The 25,151-nt window shown below is 45.7% G+C and overlaps 2 protein-coding genes across 4 annotated transcripts; both read left to right on the forward strand.

Moving 5' to 3' along the window:
- Positions 1 to 1,035: 1,035 nt before the first annotated feature.
- Positions 1,036 to 16,722, forward strand: RAB5B (RAB5B, member RAS oncogene family). Of its 2 annotated transcripts, XM_005905860.2 has the most exons (7): positions 1,109 to 1,170; positions 2,400 to 2,458; positions 11,273 to 11,534; positions 12,621 to 12,772; positions 13,042 to 13,164; positions 13,717 to 13,810; positions 14,121 to 16,722. In XM_005905860.2, the coding sequence occupies exons 3-7, from the start codon at positions 11,372 to 11,374 to the stop codon at positions 14,234 to 14,236; spliced, it is 648 nt and encodes a 215-aa protein (XP_005905922.1). In that variant the 5' UTR covers positions 1,109 to 1,170; positions 2,400 to 2,458; positions 11,273 to 11,371; the 3' UTR covers positions 14,237 to 16,722. The 2 variants fall into 2 exon arrangements, with proteins under 2 accessions (XP_005905921.1, XP_005905922.1); XM_005905859.3 differs by lacking the exon at positions 2,400 to 2,458 and having other exon boundaries at positions 1,036 to 1,170.
- Positions 16,723 to 20,066: 3,344 nt separating this feature from the next.
- On the forward strand, positions 20,067 to 24,620 carry SUOX (sulfite oxidase). Of its 2 annotated transcripts, none has more exons than XM_005905858.3 (4): positions 20,067 to 20,371; positions 21,787 to 21,852; positions 22,107 to 22,284; positions 22,717 to 24,620. In XM_005905858.3, the coding sequence occupies exons 2-4, from the start codon at positions 21,797 to 21,799 to the stop codon at positions 24,124 to 24,126; spliced, it is 1,644 nt and encodes a 547-aa protein (XP_005905920.1). In that variant the 5' UTR covers positions 20,067 to 20,371; positions 21,787 to 21,796; the 3' UTR covers positions 24,127 to 24,620. The 2 variants fall into 2 exon arrangements, with proteins under 2 accessions (XP_005905920.1, XP_070226464.1); XM_070370363.1 differs by lacking the exon at positions 20,067 to 20,371 and adding an exon at positions 20,542 to 21,063.
- Positions 24,621 to 25,151: the final 531 nt, after the last annotated feature.

A 25,151-nucleotide genomic window follows, 5' to 3' on the forward strand; every position in this document is an offset into this window, starting at 1 on the left:
ATTACAAACAGCAGAGTTTTTCAAATATATTTATTCACATTTACATATGATTCTGAATGTATCAACCGTCTGTACGAAAATTATTGTAAAGGGGCTAATTTTTTTTTTTGCTAAGTCACTTCAGTCGTGTCCGACTCTGTGTGACCCCATAGATGGCAGCCCACCAGGCTCCCCTGTCCCTGGGATTCTCCAGGCAAGAACACTGGAGTAGGTTGCCATTTCCTTCTCCAATGCATGAAAGTGAAAAGTGAAAAGGAAGTCGTTCAGTCGTGTCCGACTCTTCGCGACCCCATGGACTGCAGCCCACCAGGCTCCTCCGTCCGTGGGATTTTCCAGGCAAGAGTACTAGAGTGGGGTGCCATCGCCTTCTCCGGTTAAAGCCTCCCCAAACTACCAGTTCTTGGACCTGCCACTGTCTCAGCTCACCACAAAACATCTCAGACTGCCCGAGGGCCACCCCCGAAATTCCTGTGCTCTGAGGCCCCAACTAAAAGGAGGAAGCACCGACGTGAAGGCTGCTTAAATTCCCAGGCTCCGGGTCCTTAGGAGAGGTATTTCCCTTCACGCCCGCGAATTTGTCATCCAAGGCGGGGCGCTGGAGGTAGCCCCCGCCAAACCCCGGGGGAGGGGCGAAGGTCAGTAGCGGCGTTCCTAAGGCCTCTTTCAACCCCGCCTTGCCTGCCATTCAAGTCCCGACTTTTCTCAGTACTGGTTGAAGTTTCACTTTGGCCCGCCTCCATCTCTCACCTGATTAGATGTTTATAAGTTAAAAGGCGGGGTCATGAGGGCATCGAGATTTTATTGGTTAAAGTATACGCCTGTCAATGGGGTGCCGCCCCCTACCTTGAGGAGTTCGCCCTTTAGTGGCTCCTCACCTCGTCCATCTTCAAGGTTTCCCTCACTGTATTGGTCTGGAGTCTCGCCTATCCAGTCCTTTTCTCGTACTCGTTGGTGACAGCGCCGAAAGAGTCCCGCCTTTCTCCTGAGGATTGGCGGATTAGCACGCAGAGAGCCCACCCTTGATGGTAGGCGGGTAGTCGTGCAATTGGCTGGGGCCCCGCCCCAGGGCGAGGAGGAGGAGGAGGAGGAGGGGCAAGAGGGTTTGGTTGAGCTGCAGCTGTTTGTCTGTTCGACACAGGCTTGGGCCCGACGGGGGAGACGGAGCCCCAGGTACCGGGCTGATGGAGCCCGCAAGGGCAGGGGCGGAGGCACCCCGGAAAGGAAAGCGGCCTGGTCTGAGGGCAGAGGAGGGTCTGGGCCTCTGCGAGGGGTTAGAATGGCCCACTGGAGAGGGGAGAAGGGGACCAGGCCCCGGCAGGCCTAATGGGGGCGCTGAGGAGGGGGCCGGGCGGGCTGGGAGCCCGAAGTTGGTGAGTCGGGGAGGCGGCCGGGAGGTTTTGGCGGCTGGGCTGGGGGCCGGCGCAGGAGGCCCGGGGCTCGCGTGCGGGCAGGGGCAGGCCTCAATGAGCGGCGCCGAAGAAGGAGGAGCTGGGGGAAAGGGACTGGGCGGCGGGTGAGGTAAGTCATTCGCCGGGAGGTGAGGAGGGGTCAAACCCGACGCCCTGGCCCCGAGGGGAACCGGGGCGGGACTCTCGAGAGGTCTTATTGGAAGGGTGAGGGAAGGGCTCTTAACTGGGTAAGAGGCATTCTTTTCAGGCAAAGTGGCTATTATAAAAATAACTAGGGTGCCCCAGAGTTGAGCCGAGAGGGATCAGTGTGGGAGGACTGACACAAGCGAAGAAAGCTTTCCTAATCTAGAAGACTCAGGTAGCCGGACTAGTGGAAGCAGGGCCACGAATCAGTGATGGGAACTTCAGGGAATGCTGAAGGGTGAGCTGGGGGCCTTGGGTTTTGCGAGTACTCGCGCTTTTGTTCCCATTGGTGTGGAGATGTGGCAAGTTGAAGTTTTCTGATACTCTCAGGGTAGACAGTGAAGACAAATTGTTTTTTTTCTGTGACTGTTGGCAGTTCCCAACTCAGCCCCTACTCTCTCCCTTGGCCTCAAGCTGGTTTAGGCTGCAGTCTCGGTGTTTCTTCTTACCTCCTGTTTCATGTCCTGTGAAAAAGCTAAGAAGTTGGGTTTGGGGGATGTTTGTTCCTTTCTTTCCTGCTTAATAATGTGGTCTATATTGGGGACCATATCTCTCACCTGGAAGTGGGGAATTAGTGATTCATTTTCTGCTCTAGAAATGGGCTTATGTATCCCCAACCATCCAAAGATCGTCTGACCATAGTTGGTGAAACTTTTGTGGTACTTAGACTTGGGTATTTCCCAGGCAGGTAATGATTATGTGGAATCAAGCCTGGAAATAGGTGATATCACAGAGGAAGGGATTTGGGGAAGAGAGAAATTTCATTCCAGAAGGTTGGCATCACCCGTTCTTTGTCTCCTTCTTCAGGAGCTGGGGTTTCTGAGCTATTAGAAAGCTGGGTCAAACAGAGGCACTCGGGGAAGGAGGTGAGTAGAGAAAAGGAAGATGGATTTCTAAGACCCAGAGGTCCCTTCCTCATATATTTTTAACAGTCTACTGACCTCCTTAGTTCCCCCCATAGATTGGAGCTTATTGGATTTTCCCTTATTATACTTCCTCCTTTTTCCATTTTATACCACTGTATTTTATAACTACTTTCTTTTTAATTAGACAAGTGGTATGTACATATTAAAATATTCAGGTTTTATGGAAGTGTAAAAAGTGTAAAACCTCCCATATATACCCTGCTCATTTCATCCAGAAAGGTCAGAGATAAGAGACAGTAGATCAAACTAATCTTACTTCACTTTGGGGAATGTGCCACCAAAGGCAGTTCTGTTTTCATGTTCCCACCATGCTCTGGCTTCTCCTTTCCAGTTTTCCCTTCTGGGATGATACTCTGTTATTTATTGTGCTCCTTTCACAGTTCATTCTGTCTTGCTTTTATCAAATTCAGACAAGTAGAGAGCTGTACTCTGGGTTATCCCTTCACATTCTTACACAAACGCACACACCCTACTTGTGCACTGGGTATCCTAAAAGGAAAGTGAAGTCGCTCAGTCGTGTCCGACTCTTTGCGACCCCATGGACGGTAGCCTATCAGGCTCCTCCACCCATGGGATTTTCCAGGCAAGAGTGCTGGAGTGGATTGCCATTTCCTTCTCCAGGGGATCTTCCCGATCCAGGAATCAAACCCAGGTCTCCCGCATTGCGGGCAGACACTTTACCGTCTGGAGCCACCAGGGAAGCCTCTTCAAGAGGATCTTCCCGGGTATCCTAAGGAAATGCCCAAATAGGTGGCCAAAACGTCTTTCTCTTTTATGGGCAGGAAAGAAAAGTTAAAGTGAATCATTTTGTTTGGGAAAATTATTGGCATCTTTGCTAAAGTGAGGAATTTGAGATTTCTGTCCTGTGGTTCATGGTCTCTGCATGTTCAAATTATATGACTCTCCCTTCATTATCCCCAAAGAAGATGGTGGTTCTTCTAAAGGCCCTTTGTGTCTGTCTTTCTGTAGTGATATGAGAAGCTTCCAAATTTTTCTGGCTTTGAAATTGGTTTTCCTCTAAACCTCAACACAACTGGGACACTTTTTTACATCACCTTATTAATTGAATTTGTCCTTACTGGCTTTAGAAGCCCTGTGATGTTCCCAGCCTTTGTACAGTGCCCTTGGAAACCTTGATTGTTGTCCCTCCAGAAGCTTTTGTTTTCTCTTCTACAAAGCCAGTCCTAGAGAAAATTGTGTAGATGTGTATGTGTTTTAAATCCTCACTAGGCTGTGCCATTTCCTACATCCTGATGGTATCCTGTCCCTTTTTTTTTTTTTTGTCACCTTCTTCTTATCTTTTCTACCTTCCCCTTAATCAAAGCCTACTTTCAAGAAAAATGGTCTAAAATTGCTCCACATTAGGGTGTAAATAACGAATAGTCATTTAAAGTATTAATCCTCCCAAGAGTTCTTGCTTTTTAAAGAGGGAGTTAAAGAATGGAAATTATCAGTATAGAATTTCAAACATAGATCTGGAGTTACAAAAATATATTTGGAGAAGAGGAGTTTCCCATTGCTCTTGAAGTCATACCTCATCCCTTCTTTTTGCCCAGGAGCAAGGATTGCTCTTTTACAGTTTGCTTGTTTGTGCTCACTGATACGAATTTGACTTAGGAGGGGACATAGGTATGAGAAGCAAGTGCCTGCTCCCTAATCCTATGGCATTTCAGATTGGTAAGTAATAACCAAAGTGTGAGACAGTGTATTTAAATTAAGGAAATGCAACAGCCTGGTTGGAGGAGGGATACCTTAAAACCCTACACAATACACTCCCACTTCCCAAAAGAGTGTTTTAGGAAAGATTTAGTCATTGACTGAACAGTAACTGAGCTGAGTAAGGAGCCACCCAGGTGAGCAAAGTGTGCATATTCTAGGTCAGGTTGTAGTTTCTGTTGAGGGGCAGAAACCTTTTCAGATGTATGATTTTTTATTTTTCCTTTTTTTAAACTTGTGTTTCTTAAGTTTAAGAATTAATGGAGATATTGAACCAAAGTTTTTTTTAGCACTTAACATTAACTGAAGATTCAGAAAACTTTGTTTTTAACCATAGTTGCCTCAGTGTTACAGTGGGAGGGCTGCATATTTGGTGTGATTAGGCCATCTGAAGCATAGTAAAGTAACGGGTGACAGGAAAAGCAGTTAGCCCATGTGAGTTGCAACAGTACCTTGTGGGCTGGGTCCCAAGAGGGCCCTCTATCCAGGGGAGATGACAAACAGGCGAGAGAGCAATTTGGCCTATTAAAAACGTTCCCAAATGGAAATAAGATTCTGTCCAGAAGGGGAGGAGTAGATGGAGGAAGCAAGCAGGATTGCTTTGACGTTAATGAATACCTACTAGGGGACGACAGAAAATGAGATGGCTGGATGGCATCACCGACTTGATGGACGTGAGTTTGAGTGAACTCCGGGAGTTGGTGATGGACAGGGAGGCCTGAACTAGGAACCCCGACATTGTGTTTTGCTCTGGAGATTGAAAATGACATAAATAGTCACTCTTTTTGAGAAGTTCTTAGTTTAGCAGAGCAGACAGATACACTTAAATAATGTAGTAAATGTTGTGATAAGAATGCAGTCTTTTTTATTTTTTGACCAGGCCACATGGCTTGTGGGATCTTAGTTCCCCAACCAGAGATTGAACCTGGCCCCAGGCCGTGAAGGCCCTGAATCCTAACCACAGGACCACCAGGGGATTCCCAAGAATGTAGTCTTAATGCTATGGGATTCCAGAGGAAGCAATGGTGAATTCTCTTGGGGTGAGAGGGTAATTACACAATTTCACAGAGAATGTGACATTTGAGTTTGTCCTTAAAAGATACATTAGGCATTTGCTAGGCAGACAAAGTGGAGAAAGGCATTCCAGTCTTTCCTAGGTCAATATGAGGGACTTTGCAGTACCATGCTGATAAGAGATTAAGTGTGCTTTTTTGCTTTTGGGGAAATATAAGGGAGAGGATTGGAGAAGGAACTGGCAACGCACTGCAGTATTCTTGCCTGGGAAATCCCATGGACAAAGAAACCTGGTAGGCTACACAGAGTCAAACATGACTGGAGCTACTGCACAGCAGGGAGAGGGTAAGGGGAAGTAGAAAAACTCTTTTAAGCCCATGACTCATTGGTTAACATTGGATCAGTGCAATGAGCCAAGTAGTGAAATTCAATTTAAGATTTTGGTAACTTGGGGTCTAAACAAAGTTGGAGAGTTGAAGACACTTACTAGCTTCTGTGCTGTCTTTCTATTCAGTAAATCTCACATTAATCCCACGGCCCATTGAATTCTGCAGAAATTGCCACTTCTTTCCCTAGTGCCCGCCATTGAATTGCTCCTATTTCAGCTCTCCTGGCAGGGGTTGGTCAAGACCTTTTAGAGAAGCATAGTAATAAATGATTGCTTCTATCAGAAGGATATGGGACTAGATTCTAGTTCCCAGGGAAGCCCTGGGGCTTCCTAACTTGTTTTCAGTCCCAAAGGAAGTACTTATCCAAACTGTATAGAGGCAGAAACTATCCAGTCTAAGCTCTTGTTCCTGTCCTGCTACTTTCTTTGAATTTCAGTTCAGAGTTCAGCATCTCCTGCTTCCTTAAGTGGTATAGTGGTATTATAGGAGCAAGAGTGCCTTACGAGGAGTACTTGCTAGAAGGATATTTGCTACTAATCTGTTGTGTGATAGCTGGCTGTATGGGCAAGTTGGTTGATTTTATTTGCCTCAGTTTCCTCACTGTAAAGTACAGATTGGACTAGATGACCTCTAAACTGCCTCTAATCTGCAAAACTGAATTTATACGGCTAACATAAGGGAGGGAGCTAGACTCCAGTGGCTCTTTATCTGAAATTCAGTCTCTATTGATAGATGACAGACTTCTGGAGGCATCCATTATATGTAGTTGGGCTTCCCTGGTGGCTCAAATGGTAAAGAATCTGCCTGCAGTACAGGAGACCCAGGTTCAATCACTGGGTTGGGAAGATCCCATGGAAAAGGAAATGGCAACCTACTCCAGTATTCTTGCCTGGAGAATTCCATGGACATGGACAAAGGAGCCTGGCAGGCTACAGTCCACGGGGTCACAAAGAGACACTACTGAGTGACTAACATACACATCATATGTAATTGACATAGGAACTCAAAGTTACCAAGTGGGAAGGGATCTGAGGAATGGAGTCCTGCCCTACTAGGCATCAGCAGGCTAAGCTGCTAACAACCCTTTGTGTTGGTTTGCTTGTTTGTTTTTTTTTTTTTGCCATGCTGCTTGTGGGATCTTGGTTTCCCAACCAGGGATCAAACTCTTGCCCGCCTTGCAGTGAAATCTCAGAGTTTAACCACTGGACCGCCAGGGAAGTCCCTTAGAAAGCTTTCCTGTTCATATTTTCCTCTGCTGGGAGAGCTACATACACTAAAGAACTTGCCCCTCATTCTCCACGTTCCCCTTCCCCAGTGGACTGATGACAGAGTCAAGCCTTAGTCATTTGATAAGCCATTCTTGTGAAGCTGGAATTCTGAGGGAAGTTAAGTCATTCTCATCTGAACTGAAAGGGCTGAAGGGAAGAAAAATCTCCTCCCTTTCTTGCCTCAGGTTTGAAGGTAATAGTCATCACACCACCTGACTGGTTGGCTGTGTTTAGTTTTTTGCCTTCGGATAGCTCGTTTGCCCACTGTCAATTGTCAGCCAAAAAAATCATCACCAGAATAGGGGAGAAATCAATTGAATCTTATGTGTATTATTCCATTTCTGTACCCCTGATCTTTCAAGAGTCTAGCTGTTGCATAGAAAATGTGATACTCTTATTAACAAGCTGGGATTAAAGATGAAGGCACAGAGATGGGCAGCTGGTCAATTACCGTGAACAGAGGAGATAGGACACAGTCTTGAGCTGAAATACTGGAGTGGGAGTTAGTCTTTCCTAACCCAGTAGTTACTAATCTCTGACAGTTCAAGAAAGTTTGCTTATTGACTCTGGCTTGACTTACCATCTGTTGGGGTCAGTGATGAGGGGCTTTTCGACCCGAGTGTCTGTGACTGTTTCCTACCTTTTTTTATTTTCCTGGCCACGCCATGCCACTTGCAGGTCCCTGACCAGGGATTGAACCCAGGCCACGGCAATGAAAGCATGGAGTCTTAACCACTGGACCGCCAGGGAATTCCCTACTGTTTCCTATCTTCACACTTCCAACTCCTACTGTTTTCCCAGGCCTAGAAAGATGTGTCTGCAAATGAGAATTCAGTTCACTCTAACTTAGTGTTCTGCCCCTTGGATCAGTTGCTTTGAAATGTGAGGAAGTAAGTCAAAGAATCTAGTCACTTTTCCTGTTGTTTCTTAAGAGTATAGTATATGTGTATCAACCTAAAGGAAACTTAATCAGCTTATGACCTGTAGGTTTTTTTTTTCTCCCTATCATTTCATCTGTTTTCAAGTGTAGAGTTATAATGGCCTATCCTCTTTACCTGTGAAACAATGTATATGAAGTATTACATAAATATATTTTTAAAAATAATCCTCACAGATGCTGAGAAACTGTATAAAGAAACATTTCTTAAAGGTACCCAGAACTTTGAATTCAAATTCTGCCTTTTACTATTTTCCCCTATTATCCTTCTTACTCCACCCCCAGATCCTCATAGATAAGGAAGCTGAAGCTAAGAAAGGTAAAAGGAGTGAGTGGCCTAGGATCACAGTGGGTTAATTGACAAAGCAGAGAAAAAACTAAGGCTTGCCTGATTCCAGAGCCCTTACCACTGCACAGGACTGCCTCTGTTGACTTTAGCATTCCATTTTCCTAATTGCTCCATAACTTTAGTGGCAGGATTAGAAAACCTCTGACCCCTGGAGAGCTATATTCAGCCCTCATCTTAATTTCACCTGGAAGTGCTTTTGTAGGCCAGCCAGAGATTAGACTTCCTACTAACCCATCTTCAGTGGCAGGCCTCTCCAAAGCAATGTTTGTTGAATTTTTTTTTTTTTGATCATGGCTCAAAAAAAAAGTTTTTTTACATCAAAATTCAGCGTGTGTACATACAACCACAAGTGAAGAAGCATTTTCACAAAATGATTCTTGTGCTTATTATTTGCATGCCACATGGTAATTTCTTTCTTTTTTTTTTTTTTTTTAATATACTGATCATGATCCACCAAGCAATTTCAAGATCACTACTTGGCTTACACAATAAAAACACTCCTTTAAAGGTTTGAGGATGAAAAGAGCTAAAGAACTGTGACTAGTAGTTAAGAAGCTAATTAATACTAATTCTTGCAGTTGCAGTACTGGTTCCCAGAATTTTGGATTTAACAGACAAATTTAAGGGTTTCTGTTTTTCCACATAAGTATATTTAAAAAGCTTACTACTGACTAGCAACACCATTATTTATTTTAAAAAAAAGTTATGTAGGAAACTTTATATATTTCCTGTTAATAAAAGAAAGATTTATGTAGCAGGAAAATATCTGAGTTCTTTACATACCATTTTCCTTAGTCTCATTCTCCCTAGAGGGAAGATGAGTATGTATCTTTCCATACCTTTGTCTTTGTAGAATTTTGCTTTGTTTATAGAAATAGAATCAGCCGAGTGTTTTGCTTTTTTTAAAATTGAACTATAGGTCTTAGAGGCTTATCCATGCAATAAATACATATTTACCTTTGAGAGAAAATTGATACTAAGAAGTTAGAAATCGTGTTATAAAGGATACTCTTAAATTGAATAAATTTAGCTTTGTGAAAAACTTGCTGTATCATTTAAATTTTAATCATTTCATCATAAACCAGTGAAAAGTTCATCACAAAGTGGCACATGTATATCTGAATTCTTAGGACTTATTGACCTGGGGGACTACAAAATACCCAGTAAGATCAGAGTAATTTTATTCAGTCCTCTGTCTTAATCTAGTCTATGCTGAGACTTTTCTGGGCTTTCTCATTTCTATCTCATTTCTCTGTTAACTTTCTCTTACACTTTTTTTTTTCTTTTTCCTCTACCTCCTTCATGTGATGGCTGCTCTTTAGGATTATATTGATAACAACTAATATTGAGATGTCCTTTAATATATTAAATTGATTATTTCTGTGAATCAGGGCCACTAAATAATACCTGTCTTACTGTTTATTAGCTCTATATTAAACACATGTTTCACGTAATCCTTAGGGCTATTGTACGAGATAGGTATTTTTTCCATTTTATAAAGGTAGAAGGTAAGGCTCAGGAAGAGAAATTTTCTTGATGTCATATTAATAATGATTAGTAGCTTAATAGTACCTTTTGTCAAATATTTATGTTCTTTATATGTATTATTGCATTTAGTCCTCACAACACCTTTTGAAGTAGGTGCTCATAGACTGTTATCCCATTTTACAGATGAGGAAACAGATGCACAGGTAGATTTAGTATTTTGTCCAAAAGTTCATAGCTAATAAGCAGAACTAAAATGAATCCAAGGAATTGGACTCCACAGCTTTTGTTCCTCTATGCTTCTTCCTCTGTGGCTTTTCTATCCTTTCCATGTTTACTAATATTGCAGATATATTTTTAACCCTGATATTGCAGATACATTTAACCCAAAGCAATTATTTTTTCACTATATATGTCACAGAATATGATGTTTATGGAGTCACTAGAATCAGTCTTGGAGAAGGGAAACATCAATTTGAACCAACAAAGTACAGTCCAAGCAGTGCTTAGTTTTGGGGTGAGGTGGTTTTGCATGTTCTGATCATGCTAACACTTCTTTGAATCTCATAGTTCTTTTCCCCTCAGAGTCAGGTTTGGATGATTGAACACTCAAAGTCCCAACTTCTCTCTCTTTCCTCTGTACCACCAGCTTTCCTAGCCACTTATAAGGTAGAGAAGGTGGTTCAGTTATATTCTTTCATCAAGTATTTATTGCTTGAAGACTTATTCCTGTGCCATCTTCTGGAGATTGCTGCATGTGTTTAGAAGGTACACCTTCTTTCTCTGCCTCTGATTTGGAGGGCTATAGCTGTTAGGCCTTTTCAGTGTGGAGAGTAGTCTTATCCCTAGAGTAGTCTTATCCCTAGGCATCAAGAAGAGAGCTGCAAGTTGAGAGTAAATCAAGCCTACTGACTCAGACTTGATAGATTTTCAGACTCAGAGGGGTGGCAGAAACAAAGGGAAAGAGTTAACACTGAATGTAGTCTGTTTCTCTGTTACCTTTGAGCAGAAATGAGGATAGATTTTTCTGGTAATTGGATCCTGGTTTGATTTTCAGAAATGTCAGTTTTCAGAAATGGTCATGTATGAAGGATATAGAACCAGAAGCTATCCCTTTGCTCTTCACAGGGATGACTGTTACCTACACCCCTAGAGTGAATTTCTCATTTTGAAGGCTAGAAAAAAGGGGTAAAAAAAGGACAGCACCAGGACACCAAAGAGATAGTAGGGATCTGGGGCACTTTTGGGTGGACCTGGGTGTTCTTTAGGCCAACTAAAAGTTGATCGATTTGCTGTTCTTTGAAGACCTGGTGGGGAATGGTTGGGAGATTAAAGACTACTCTCACGCAGTTTTTAGTCTTTCTGTTGCAGCACACTCTACTTTAAATGCTATTCTTATTTTCTTGATGTCCACTCTTAACCACTGAGTGCCAGGTGCCTGGGACCCGCTCAGTGGTGTAAGCTTTTAATGGTGGGTGATTATAAGACTTAAGTCCTTATTGGAGCAAAGAAATGGAGATTCTGTCCTTTCTCTTAAAAAATGATTGCCATTGTCATGGCCCTATGTTTAATTTTACCCACTTTTTTTTCTTGCAGAATTGTTGAAGCCTGGACGTCCCCTCCCCTCCCCCTCCCCCCTCTGCCGCTTTGTGGCATCCCCCTCCCTCCACCCTTTCCCACTCTGATAATCTAGCCATGACTAGCAGAAGCACAGCCAGGCCCAATGGGCAGCCCCAGGCCAGCAAAATATGCCAGTTCAAACTGGTCCTGCTGGGTGAATCTGCAGTGGGGAAATCTAGCCTGGTATTACGTTTTGTCAAAGGGCAGTTCCACGAGTATCAGGAGAGCACCATTGGAGGTAAGTACTTCAGGGAGAGAAGAGAGTTAGTGTTTAGAAGGGCAATTGAAGGGGAGATCTAGGGATCTGATTATGCCACTGGCCCTCTTAGCTCCCTGAAAAGGAAATCTTTTATGAAACAAAAAAATTGCCAAAATACCCCAAAACAGGTCTCTGTTCATCCTCTTCCTAGAAGAAAGAAAGGTTGGCCTTTGAGCACCAAAAAAAAAAACACTTTTTGTTTTAAGCTCAGACTATTTTCCTCTTCCCAGTGAAGTTCAGTTGAGGGTCATCTTGAGCAGGGTTGATTTGAGGCAGTGGCTCATAATCAAAGGTGTACATCTGAAACTCCTGGGGAGCATGCTGGGCCCTACCTCAGATTGGCTGATTAGTTTCAGAAGGAGGGTGAGATTGATGGCAGTATAGACGTGTATGTTTGGAAAAGCTCCGTAGATGATCTTCGATGCACACATCTGGTAAAGCAGAGGTTAGAACTAAATACAAAAGATAAAGAAATATTCCTTTCCTACCTTGGCTACCTTCTCTCTGCCACTATCCCGAAATAGGGTGCTAATTCAATATGAGAACTCCCCATATTTCTCCTTCTCCACTTTTATTACTTACCTTGGAAATACATTCTTAGACCAGCAGAAGTGATACAAAAAAGTTTAGCAGCCAAATAATATAATGGTGGGACCTCACATCAGGCTTTAAAATCTTCTAATCAGTTCTTGATGTGACTTTTATCTGATGCTTATTGTCTCTCATCTCTTAATCTGTTTTGGTTAGAAGAGTGTTGACTCTGGTATTAAAGCTGGTTCTTTCTAGCCCTCAGAGTTTTACCATGGCGCCCCCATTCCTTAGCTGGAAAGACTTCTGGCAGGAAGGATTTAGCCAAGAGCAGGCTTAATTCTGGTGCCAGGACCCGAAGGAAAATGCTAAACCTTTCCAGGGTATAAGAAGGAGAATGCTAAACCTTTCCTGTAGCTGAACGGCCTGGGTAGTCACTGCTCTTAGACTGACAGTGGAGATATTTTGAAGGAGGGTGGGATGTTCCAGTGCATTTTCCCACTTACACCAACTTCTCCTCTGTTTTCTCATTCATAGCGGCCTTCCTTACCCAGTCTGTTTGTCTAGATGACACGACAGTCAAGTTTGAGATCTGGGACACAGCTGGGCAGGAGCGATACCATAGCTTGGCCCCCATGTACTACAGAGGTGCCCAAGCTGCCATTGTGGTTTATGACATTACTAATCAGGTAAGTGGGCTGAGAAGATTGTCCTTGCTTTTATTTATAGGAATTACATTAGGTGGGGGAGAGAAAACTGGTTCTTGCAATAGCAAAATAAGAATACAAATTACGCTTCCAAGTGTTGAGAAGACAGAGGTAATGAATTACCAGAAACAAATGGTTTCAATGAGTAACGGCTGCTTAGAAGAGGTGAATTTTGAGATTGGACCTGAAGGTGATAGCCCTAGATTGGCAGTTGTTCCAGCCTACCCATTCTCATCCTTGTGTTTTCCCAGGAAACCTTCGCCCGAGCGAAGACATGGGTAAAAGAACTACAGCGACAGGCCAGTCCTAGCATCGTTATTGCCCTGGCAGGGAACAAAGCTGACCTGGCCAACAAGCGCATGGTGGAGTATGAAGTAAGCTGGCCACCGAGTCCTTCCTGACACACTCCCTCTATGCTTGGGACCTCTTTTTTCCAAACCTGCCCTCTCTGAAAACCTCATCTGAGGACATTCATCATCTCATTCCCCAGTTCTGCACCAAGTTAAATACAGCAGCACTGTGACCCTAATGCCAGCCAGGAGATTTTAGAGGAGTCAGAAGAAAATTCCAAAGCAGAGGGGTAGGGGAGTACCAGTACCAGCTGTGGGGGTACCAGTGTGAAAAGAGGAAGGAGGGAGCAATTGAATTTGAGGTAAGGGACTCAAAAGTGTCAGAACCCAAAAGCCCCTAACCAACTTACCTTCTTCCCTGTAATTAAGTTTCCTGACATCTGTTTGTTGGATTAAGTGGTGGAGACCATGGGATATCCCTTGAGGGAGTCATCACCAAATTATGGGTCCAGGGCCAGCTGGCTCAGAGGGGAGGGAACCTAGGATGTTGCCTAGCTCCAGTGCTGCATGGGAGTGGAAAGGCAGTACTTGTCTCTGCCCTACAGTCTGAGTACCAGTACACCCCACCCCTTGCAGGAGGCCCAGGCGTATGCAGATGACAACAGCTTATTGTTTATGGAGACTTCAGCCAAGACAGCTATGAACGTGAACGATCTCTTCCTGGCAATAGGTAAGGTCAGAGCAGCCTGAGGTCTTCCTGTCATTTTTCCCTTGCCTCTAGGCAAGATCACTAACCCAGGTCATAAAGGTAAATGGGAGTATCTCCCTTTATGAAAACTTTAGGTGTGGAAATACTGTAACTTTCCATCGTGACCTCCAACCTTTCATTCCAGCTTGAGCTCCCTCATCTTCAATGTTGTTTGCAATGAACCCTCCCCTCTTGAGAACATTAGTCTCTCACATTTCCCCTTTCCCCCAATCTTTTTTGGGGAAATGAGTAAAATCTACCATACTTTGTTCCCTTCTGTTTTTATTTCTAGCTAAGAAGTTGCCAAAGAGTGAACCCCAGAATCTGGGGGGTGCAGCAGGCCGAACCCGGGGTGTGGATCTTCACGAGCAGTCCCAGCAGAACAAGAGCCAGTGTTGTAGCAACTGAGGGGGTGGCTAGCAGCAAACAAGTATGGAGCTAGCACGAGAGCTAAGAAATAACCTCCATCCCCACCCCTCAGCACACAGCCCCTACGGTAACAGCACACTGAGCCCTGGCTCCCAAGGGCTGCCTCTTGACAGCTCCGTCATGGCACTTTTTAACGCTTCAGCAACAACACCAGGCAGCTGTTGCCACTGGCCTCCTACCCCTACTCTGGGGCTTGGGGGTCAGATCCCCCAGGACTTACCTTCCAAAACAAACTTTCTTCACTTTGTATTATAGGTGCAAGACAGTGACCTACTCATCTTTCCTCCTCCTTCTGCCCATTTTTTCAGAAAACTTTTTTTTTTTTTGTCTCCTGCCCCTGCCCCTTCTGCTTTTGGTCAGTCTCTGTTCTTGATCTCCTTTTCCTCCTCTCCCCAGGATGGAGAAGGTGGTAAACCTAGGAACTGAGGAAGGTTTCCAGTTCAGTCACATTAAGGGCCTTGGAGGAAAGTAAGGCTCAGAGCAGGGGGTAGTAAGGAAACATTGCCTTTTTGTTTTTGTTTGGTTGGAGATTCTCCTATCTGAAAGCACTGCAGCATCCATGAGTTGGCCTTGTGGAGGGTTTTTCTAGGTAGAGGTGGGAATGGGACGGCCAGCTCCCGGGCACCAGGTTGGAGTCTTGCTATTGTCTGACTGGGCAGAAGTGGAAGAGGTGGAGAAGCAGTGTCATCTGTGGCTCAAGAACTCTTCCAAGGCCTATTTCCCCCTCACCCAGCTTCTTAGGTAGCTTCTCCCCCATAATGGGGGAGATTCCGGACCCCAGAGTCCTCCAAAGAATCTTCACTGGTTGCCTGCCTTTTGGCTCTGTTGTGATCTAAATGGAGGAGGGACCAGTTTCTGATACCCATCCTCTGACTTAGGCATTTTTTTCTCTCTGGCCTTCAGATGGCCTCAGCCCCAGCCACCATATCCCCCTGCAGTTTGCACTTTAATTGATGGTAGTTCAGTTGTGATACTTGTTTAATGGGCGGTTTGGTTGATTTACTTGCCCTCTTTTTAATTAAGTGGAATCCAGTGTGTATATGAGATTTGAGGAGGGGCTGCAAAGAACTTTACCGGTGGCAGCTAGTCAAGCCCAATCTCCACTGCTAGCTTCCTCTAACTCTAATTCTTACTTCACCTATGTTCTTGCCAACCTGACTCTTGGGTATAGATTTACCTGGGAAATTAACTGAGCAGCTGGAGAGCAGTCTCAGGATAGCATAGGCGACTCACTGTAGGGGAGTGAAGAAGAGTCCGGCCAGAGAGAGGAGTTTTCTGTGCTTTTCCAGGGTTCCCATTCAATTTGATCCACCCATTACCATGTCTTTTCTACTTCCCTGTAAATAGGTATGATCTTTATTCCCACTGTACAGTCTGTTCTGCCCCCCTACCTCCCATCAGGCCCGATTTCTTTTCTCCTTTGTTAGTATCTTCAGTTTGTCATGCTTACTGCCCCAAACCCATCCCCCATGCAGCCAGTGGTTTAATCCACATACCACTAGGGAGTTGTACCACAGAGGTCTACCTGTGGCCCCCTCATATCATAACACCTGTTCCTGTGGACAGGGAATGACTGGCACTCAAGGTCCCTCACAACTGTCTCACATCACCAGAGGACATTGGTCCTTTCTAAATCTCTAGCCTCTCTCCACGTCCCTCATCAGATATTTTAGAATGTCTTTGGGAAGCCATCAAGGCAAGAGAGAACTCTAAATTCCTTCTTGTTCTAGCTTAGAATTTTGGGGAAATTGGGGGAAATAAGATAGGAGAGGCCATAGTGAACTAGGAACCATTCTGCCCTTTGGGCTTGTAGACTGCTTTCTGTCCCAGAGCAGCTGAGAAATCCATGACGCTGAGATTCTGAAGGACTGAGCTTAGGTTCTTCCACTTATGCCTCAATTCCCTTCCTTTCCCAGGGGCAGCCTTAGTTCCCACGGCCCTGAGACGCGTATTCTCCCCCTCTTTTCCTAGCACCCATTAGCCCCCTAAAGCACCCAGTGTGTCCTTAAAAGTGGAAGAACTAGGATGGCTCTCATACGTTTCTGAGAAATGATGTTCTTTGTGCAGTTTTCCCCATGGAGCAGGAGTGAAGACGTTTCATTGCCTTGGGGCTGGGAAACCATTTCTCCAGGCTTCTCCCTTCCACTACCCCCCTTAGGAACAGGATTGGCCTTAACTTACGGGCCTGTCTGTTGCCTTCCTTCTACTTTCTAGGAGCTCTTCTGCTTTTCTTTGAGCTCTGGTGGGCTTGGGGAATCTTAGTTTTTATTTCCCAGCTCTTCATTTTTTCTTCTGATCAGTTTGTTTGTTTTTTAAGGGGGGGTATCTTTTTCTTTTTTTTGCCTCTAAGAAAGCATTTGCCTTTTTCCCCTTTTCTTCCTCTCCCAACATAACAATCGTGGTAACAGAATGCGACTGCTGATTTACCGATGTATTTAATGTAAGTAAAAAAGGAGAAAAAAAGGTGTATTGGAGTGTTGCTTCTTCTCTTCTCTTTTTTTTTTTTGCTATTTCTCTAATACTAGAAATTTGCAAGGCAACCCAGTAATGTTTTACTGAACCAGAAACACACCTGTCTTTGCATCTTGGTGCATGCATGTGTGCGTGCGTATGTATGTACATGCTTAGTTGTTTCAGTCATGTCCAACTTTGTGACCCTATGGACTGTAGCCCACCAGGCTCCTCTGTCTATGGGATTCTGCAGGCAAGAATACTGGAGTGGGTTGCTATGCCCTCCTCCAGGGGATCTTTACCACCAGGGATTGAACCTTCTTTACTGCTAAGCCACCAAGGAAGCCCTGCATCTTGGTAACTCCTCATTACTCATCTTTCCTTGAATAGTGAGATAATCCAATTTGTAAAATAGCCCTTTTACTGCTGTTTAATCACTGCAAGCCATTAGAGAGCTCATCAAATCTGTCCCTAGCTTAGTTTTTTAGGCTGTCCTTACAGAATGTATATATGGAAGGGGTTGGTCATCTATGGACCTGTGGGCAGACAGTTGATGAGACTGGAGGGAGAGGTGTTTGTAAATACTTTTAAGTATTATGCAAAAATTTATGTGCACCTCTCTAGGGAGAGGGCCCACTGCCTTAATTAGTATCTCAAAGGGGTCCATGACCTAAAGAAAGTTTTAAAAAAATCACTGAATTAACATTGTTGATTGATCATGTGACTTCTACCCCAATAGGAAGATTTCAGCAGGAAATTCTCCTCCTTTTCCATGTATTCTTGAAGCTCTGACCCTCACAGTCTAAGTGGAAGTGGTCGGGGAGAATGATACAGAGAAAAGGTTAGGTGTGGTTGCAGGAGGAGTTTTAAATTCCAAAGAATCTGAAGGACAGGAAAGATAGCCTGGAATTCAGTCCCACCTCTGACAGTTTATTAACTATGGCCTTAGTCAAGTTACTTAACTGTTCTCTGCCTCAGTTTCCTCTGTAAAATGAAAATTTTTGAGATTTAAAAGGTCAATTCTATAAAGCCTGTGTGTAGCTTTATGTAGGGTGACAGTTACAAGGCAGAAATCTCATCTCATGGCTTCAGATAATCCTTAACTGATTCCTCTGTATCCTTGGACTGAGCCTATTTTTTAAGACTGGAAGGATAGGTTGGGCATCAGCCCTGTCTGATGATTAAATTGTACAGTTAAATTGGGAATCTTTTTCCAAAAACCTTAGAGCCAAAATTACCTTTTCACTGTCAGTTCCCCTTTCTTTATATTACCACCCCCACACGACTTCTTCATTTCTAGTAAAAGCTCTTCTAGTTCAGTTTTGGAAAGAAGAAAGGGAAGGAGGGGATATGATCTTCCAAAGTTAAAGGTGGGGGAAAAAAGTCAAAAGTGTTGGTCGCTCAGTTGACTTTTAAAGTAAGGTTGTAACTGAGCCTTCTCACCTCTAGAGGGCAGTGTTGACTCCTCATTACTCATCTTTCCTTGAATAGTGAGATAATCCAATTTGTAAAATAGCCCTTTTACTGCTGTTTAATCACTGCAAGCCATTAGAGAGCTCATCAAATCTGTCCCTAGCTTAGTTTTTTAGGCTGTCCTTACAGAATGTATATATGGAAGGGGTTGGTCATCTATGGACCTGTGGGCAGACAGTTGATGAGACTGGAGGGAGAGGTGTTTGTAAATACTTTTAAGTATTATGCAAAAATTTATGTGCACCTCTCTAGGGAGAGGGCCCACTGCCTTAATTAGTATCTCAAAGGGGTCCATGACCTAAAGAAAGTTTTAAAAAAATCACTGAATTAACATTGTTGATTGATCATGTGACTTCTACCCCAATAGGAAGATTTCAGCAGGAAATTCTCCTCCTTTTCCATGTATTCTTGAAGCTCTGACCCTCACAGTCTAAGTGGAAGTGGTCGGGGAGAATGATACAGAGAAAAGGTTAGGTGTGGTTGCAGGAGGAGTTTTAAATTCCAAAGAATCTGAAGGACAGGAAAGATAGCCTGGAATTCAGTCCCACCTCTGACAGTTTATTAACTATGGCCTTAGTCAAGTTACTTAACTGTTCTCTGCCTCAGTTTCCTCTGTAAAATGAAAATTTTTGAGATTTAAAAGGTCAATTCTATAAAGCCTGTGTGTAGCTTTATGTAGGGTGACAGTTACAAGGCAGAAATCTCATCTCATGGCTTCAGATAATCCTTAACTGATTCCTCTGTATCCTTGGACTGAGCCTATTTTTTAAGACTGGAAGGATAGGTTGGGCATCAGCCCTGTCTGATGATTAAATTGTACAGTTAAATTGGGAATCTTTTTCCAAAAACCTTAGAGCCAAAATTACCTTTTCACTGTCAGTTCCCCTTTCTTTATATTACCACCCCCACACGACTTCTTCATTTCTAGTAAAAGCTCTTCTAGTTCAGTTTTGGAAAGAAGAAAGGGAAGGAGGGGATATGATCTTCCAAAGTTAAAGGTGGGGGAAAAAAGTCAAAAGTGTTGGTCGCTCAGTTGACTTTTAAAGTAAGGTTGTAACTGAGCCTTCTCACCTCTAGAGGGCAGTGTTGGGTACGTTTGCCCCAGGTCCACAGCTCGCCAATGACAAGTTTTCCCTGCTGCTGCTAAGTCGCTTCAGTTGTGTCCGACTCTGTGCGACCCCATAGACGGCAGCCCACCAGGCTCCCCCGTCCCTGGGATTCTCCAGGCAAGAACACTGGAGTGGGTTGCCATTTCCTTCTCCAATGCATGAAAGTGAAAAGTGAAAGTGAAGTCGCTCAGTCGTGTCCGACTCTTCGAGACCCCATGGACTGCAGCCTACCAGGCTCCTCCGTCCGTGAGATTTTCCAGGCGAGAGTATTGGAGTGGGGTGCCATTGCCTTCTCCGAAGTTTTCCCTAGCCAAATGATAAAAGGGTAATAGCAAACAATTTATGTTAGTGTCCTTTACTCTGATATTATGAGCAACTATAATCTTCCTACTTTGAGGTGTTAAAATGTCATTAAATAACGACCTTTTAAAATAAATTGACAACTAAGCAAAATATAAAAGATGGTTATTCAGTGTTGTTATTTCTACAATTTGAGGAGAAATTGTTAGACCAAGGAATCTCGAAGCCTTTGAACCACTGTTTAGACTCCATTTCTGCCCTCATTCCTGAAAATAAAAGACTTGAGCTTTTGATCTTGTTTTCTCTAAAAGACAAACAGGGCTGTGGTAGTTGCAACAGAGACGCTTGACAAGAGGCGGAGCTCACCACCGGGAGAAAGCCGACTGGATGCCGATGCCTCTAGCGAAAGCACCTTGTGTCTCAGCGGGCGGGGAGGGGCGGGGCGGGAGCACCTCTCAGCCCAACCCTTGGGAGTCCTCATCACCTTACACTGCTCGGGTTCCGAACATCCTGAGGCTCCCACTCCTCGTCTGGCGCGGGTGGAAGGAAAAACAGCCCGTCCTATCTCCAAGCTTGGGTGGCGTCCGGCCTTCCTTGGCCTCCAGGAGGCGGGCACAGCAGCTGGGAGGCGGCCCGCCGCCCGCCAATGGCTGGGGGACGAGCCGAGGGGTGAGAATGGTCCTTTACTCCGCAACAACGTCACGGCCCAGGCCCCACCCCTTCGTCGATAGCCGCTGGGTGCGGAGCGGGTAAAACAGCTACCCAGCGTACGTTGAGCCGGGTAAGGATCCTGGGGCCAGGAAAGGGAAGAGGAGGGGGCAAGGCCAATAACCTGGGCGGGGGCTTGGCACCCGGGGGTGCTCCGAATCCCAGGCACAGCAAAACTGCCGGTACCCGCCTCCACCCCCTTTAGCCGGGTGCTCCTGGGGCCTTGGGCTATTGCTACAAGATACTCTCGGGCCAGCTGTTAGGCAGTGATGTGGTGCCAGCTGCTTGCGCCCCGGTAAAATATCCATATTCTAACCAGAGTGACCCTGGGGAGTGACTGGTCACCACCCGCACAAGGGGGTGTCATCTGTTCTGTAGCAGAAGACTGCTTCTCCCAAGACTGGGACCTTGGGCTTATCGAGTTCCACTATAAGTCAGCTCTACCCCACTGCTCCAGCATAGAGTGGGCTGCTGGCACTGATGGGAAGTGGGCGGGAGAGTGAGGGTCCCAAGGGCCGGGAGTACAGTGCAGCCTCTGCTCCTACTCCTAGCTTTCTTGCATCTCATCAGCAATTCTGACGCTTCTCACCCCACCCCACCCCCAACGTTGGCCCTCCTGTAATCAGTGATCTGCTCAGTGCTATGAAGAAAAAACTGCTGCGAGCCCGAGCAGAAAAATTACCTTCTTCCTTCTCTAGCCAGTTCCCTGACACCCTGACCATTAACTACTCAATTTGCTGAGCTCACTGAAATGGCATAGACAAGGTAGGGGTGTGGACCCAGGTTGGGATCCAGTTCCCAGCTGGGTTCAATTTTCATTTTTTTAGGGGTGGGTGGAGGGAGAGGAGGGAAAGTCCTTCAATGACAATGTTATTACTTGTTTGCACATCATAGCAACTCTGCTACGTAGATCTCATTTCATAGATGAGGACACAGGTTCAGAGAGGCCTGGTATCTTGCCCAGGAACAGGGCTGGTTAATGGCGGGACTGGTTTTTATAAATGCAAAGCAGTTTTTGACTCCAGAATCTGAGCTTCCTTTACCTCATTAGGCTGCCACTATCTATATTTTACTTTTTTGTCTCCTTTTATGTGAGCATACCCCTCAGTTGTCCTCTGCTAGCTTCAGAAAGAATTAACTGGCAAACTGGACGATAGACTTTTGGCTCCCATTGTTCTCTGTAGTGGACAAAGTAGAGAGTAGAGGATGTAGAACAGGTGATTCTCAGAGGACTCCCTCCCACCCCCTGTTCCTTTCCATCCTGTCAGCATATTCTGTCTCTGAACTCCTCCAGGTTTTCTCTAAGGGCCCATTTGGACCCCTACTCCCATTCTTTGGCCTCGTTACCACAGAAAAAGTTTCCCCATTTGTCCAGAGAGCTCCTAGCTGGTCTCTGTGTCATCCTCCTACCCATTGCCTCAAGCTGCCCTAATCTCATCACCTCCCAGCACTCCCTATCTTGATCCTGGAATCTTCCTCCTATCCTAGGTCTGCCATAATGCTGCTGCTGCTGCTGCACAGAGCTGTGGCCCCAGGGCTCCGACAGGCCTACAGGTAGGCCATCCAGTTCCTAGTCCATATCTCCTTTTAAGTACTTTTATGACACTTATCTTAACTGTCAGATAAGATGGTTGAGATAGTGGCCTGGGAGGAAAGGGAAAGCCACATCTCACTTGTCCCACCCATTGCTGAGAAACTAAGTCCCAACTGAAGGAACCAATGGCTAACCTGGGAGAGGTACACCCCAGGCCTTCCCCAGCCCTTTCTTATGATCACAAGTGTGCTACTAAGACTTCTCTCTCTTCCAGACTCAAGTCAACCCCTGCAAGGCTCTGCATTCGGGCCTGCTGTACAAATGATTCTTTTCAGCCCCAGCGCTCCAGCTTCACCTTCTCTGGTGATAACTCCAGCACCAGGGGATGGAGAGTCATGGGCACACTGCTAGGCCTCGGGGCAGTGTTGGCCTGTCATGATCAGCAGTGCAGGGTAAGTAGGGAAGGAAGGGACTTCACTATCAGAACCAAGGGGCCTGAGTGAGTTCCCCTGGCAACCCAGGCTTTATCACAGACCCCATGATTACACAGCCTTCATGGTCTTCATGCACAGCACAGATGGAATCTTCTACCTTCCCAGTGGCCATAACTTTGTGGGTTGGGTCAGGGTGTTAGTCACTCAGTTGTGTCTGACTCTTTGCGACCCCATGGACCTCATCAGGCTCCTCTGTCCATGGAATTCTCCAGGACAGAATACTGGAGTGGGTTGCCATGCCTTTTTCCAGGGGATCTTCCTGAACCATGGATCAAACCCAGGTCTCTCGCATTGTGGGCAGATTCTTAACCACCTGAGCCACCAGGGAAGCACAGGGTCAGAGTGAGGTAGAGTGATTTCTTCTTAACATTCTGTTCCCTTTTGCCTCAGGCTTCTCAAGAGTCACCACGCAGATATACCAGGGAGGAAGTAAAATCCCACAGCAGCCCTGAGACTGGGGTCTGGGTAACTTTGGGCTGTGAGGTTTTTGATATCACAGAATTTGTGGACATACACCCAGGGGGGGCATCAAAGCTGATGCTAGCAGCCGGGGGTCCTTTAGAGCCCTTCTGGGCCCTCTATGCTGTTCACAACCAGCCCCACGTGCGAGAGATACTAGCTCAGTACAAGATTGGGGAGCTGAGCCCTGACGACAAGGCACCCTCCATCTTGAAGACCTCTGATCCTTATGCGGATGATCCTATACGTCACTCAGCTCTGAAGGTCAACACCCAGCGCCCCTTTAATGCGGAGCCCCCCCCTGAGTTGCTGACAGAAAACTACATCACACCGAACCCTATATTCTTCACCCGGAATCATTTGCCTGTACCTAACGTGGACCCAGACACCTATCGCCTGAATGTAGTAGGGCCACCAGGGGGTCAGTCACTGTGCCTGTCCCTGGATGACTTGTACCAGTTCCCTAAGCACGAGATCACGGTCACTCTGCAGTGTGCTGGCAACCGGCGCTCCGAGATGACTCAGTTCAAAGAAGTAAGAGGTCTGGAGTGGAGTTTGGGGGCCATTAGCACTGCACGCTGGGCTGGGGCACGGCTTTGTGATGTGTTAGCCCAGGCTGGTTACCAGCTCTGTGAAACTGAGGCCCATGTCTGCTTTGAGGGACTGGACTCAGACCCCACAGGGACTGCCTATGGAGCATCCATCCCTCTGGCTCGGGCCATGGACCCTGAAGCTGAGGTCCTGCTGGCATATGAGATGAATGGGCAACCTCTGCCTCGTGACCATGGCTTTCCTGTGCGAGTGGTGGTTCCTGGTGTGGTGGGTGCCCGCCATGTCAAATGGCTGGGCAAAGTGAGTGTGGAACCAGAGGAAAGTTTCAGCCACTGGCAGCGGCGGGATTACAAAGGCTTTTCTCCATCTGTGGACTGGGACACTGTAGATTTTGATTCAGCTCCATCTATCCAAGAACTTCCTATCCAGTCAGCCATCACACAACCCAAAGAAGGGGAGACAATAGGGTCAGGGGAGGTGACTGTCAAAGGCTATGCATGGAGTGGTGGAGGAAGAGCTGTGGTCAGGGTGGATGTGTCTCTGGATGGGGGCCTAACCTGGCAAGTGGCTGAGCTGGAAGGAGAGGAGCAGCGTGCCCGAAAGGCCTGGGCCTGGCGACTATGGCACCTGCAAGCCCCTTTGCCAGCTGGGATAAAGGAACTGAACATTGTCTGTAAGGCTGTAGATGAGAGCTACAATGTGCAGCCAGACACAGTGGCCCCAATCTGGAACCTGCGAGGGGTGCTCAACAATGCCTGGCACCGTGTCCATGTCCATGTCACCCCATGAGAAGGTGAAGCAGAACCACATTCTGAGCCTCTTTCCATACCCATTCTTTGGCCTCATTACCACAAAAAATCTTTTCCCTCCACCTCTTCTCCATGTCTTGGATCACAACCCTGACTATGCATTCTGAAGCCACATACAAATACATTCCTCACACATTTCCACCCAAGCACTCACTCCTCCTTGGACACTATTTATAGTCACAGGCCACTGACCCTGTGCCAGAAGGTAAGAGCTATTGGAGCAAAGGACTAGAAGCAGGAAGAGTAATTCTGGAAATAAGCACTATTTTCTCTATCTGCCCTATCTCCATTTCTAATGACTGTCACCACTGAGGCCTTATTTTGCCTTTGTCCTTGGGATTCTTCAGAGAATGTGTGTATATGTAACTTTTTACTGCCTCTAGGTTGCTAAGGGTTGTGAAGAGCGCAACACAACCCTCTCCCTTTATAGTTCCACTTTTCTAAATACATCAATAAAATATCTGCTTAAGACTACCACTTTGAAAAATTTTTTAAAGATGATTTGGGGGACTTCTTGAGGCTGGGGAGTGAGCAAATTGAAGAGAGGGAAATGCACTGGTATTGGGATATCTCTTGAGAACTCAAAACAAAAGGTGAAGGGAAGTCAAGAAGTGGGGTTTCGTTCTCTGAAGTCTGTCCGTGTCTGCAGGACTACTTAGGTGAATGACCTCAAGATATCCCTCCAAGAGGAAATTTTTTTTAATTTGTCATTCTTAAGTCCCTCCCCTACACAATTCCTTCGCCCTTGCAGGAAAGGCGAAGAATGTTAAGGAGGTTAAAATAAATATTGTCGTAGAAGGGGCAAAGGCAAAACTTGGCAGTAGAGGCAGGCATGCCAGGGCAACTAGAGCGCCCAACGTGGACTTGTTTGCAAAGTAGATGTAGATGAAGGGTCAGTCCTTGAGTTTTCCTTTGCCTGCGACCGCGCCTTTAGGACTTGAATCTTTCGGCGCTCGACTACTCTCCCCTAGCTCTCCTTCCCTGGTCTCCCCAGCTTGGAGGCGC

Source organism: Bos mutus, chromosome 5 (genome assembly GCF_027580195.1).
Source record: "Bos mutus isolate GX-2022 chromosome 5, NWIPB_WYAK_1.1, whole genome shotgun sequence".
NCBI classification, from domain to species: Eukaryota; Metazoa; Chordata; class Mammalia; order Artiodactyla; family Bovidae; genus Bos; species Bos mutus.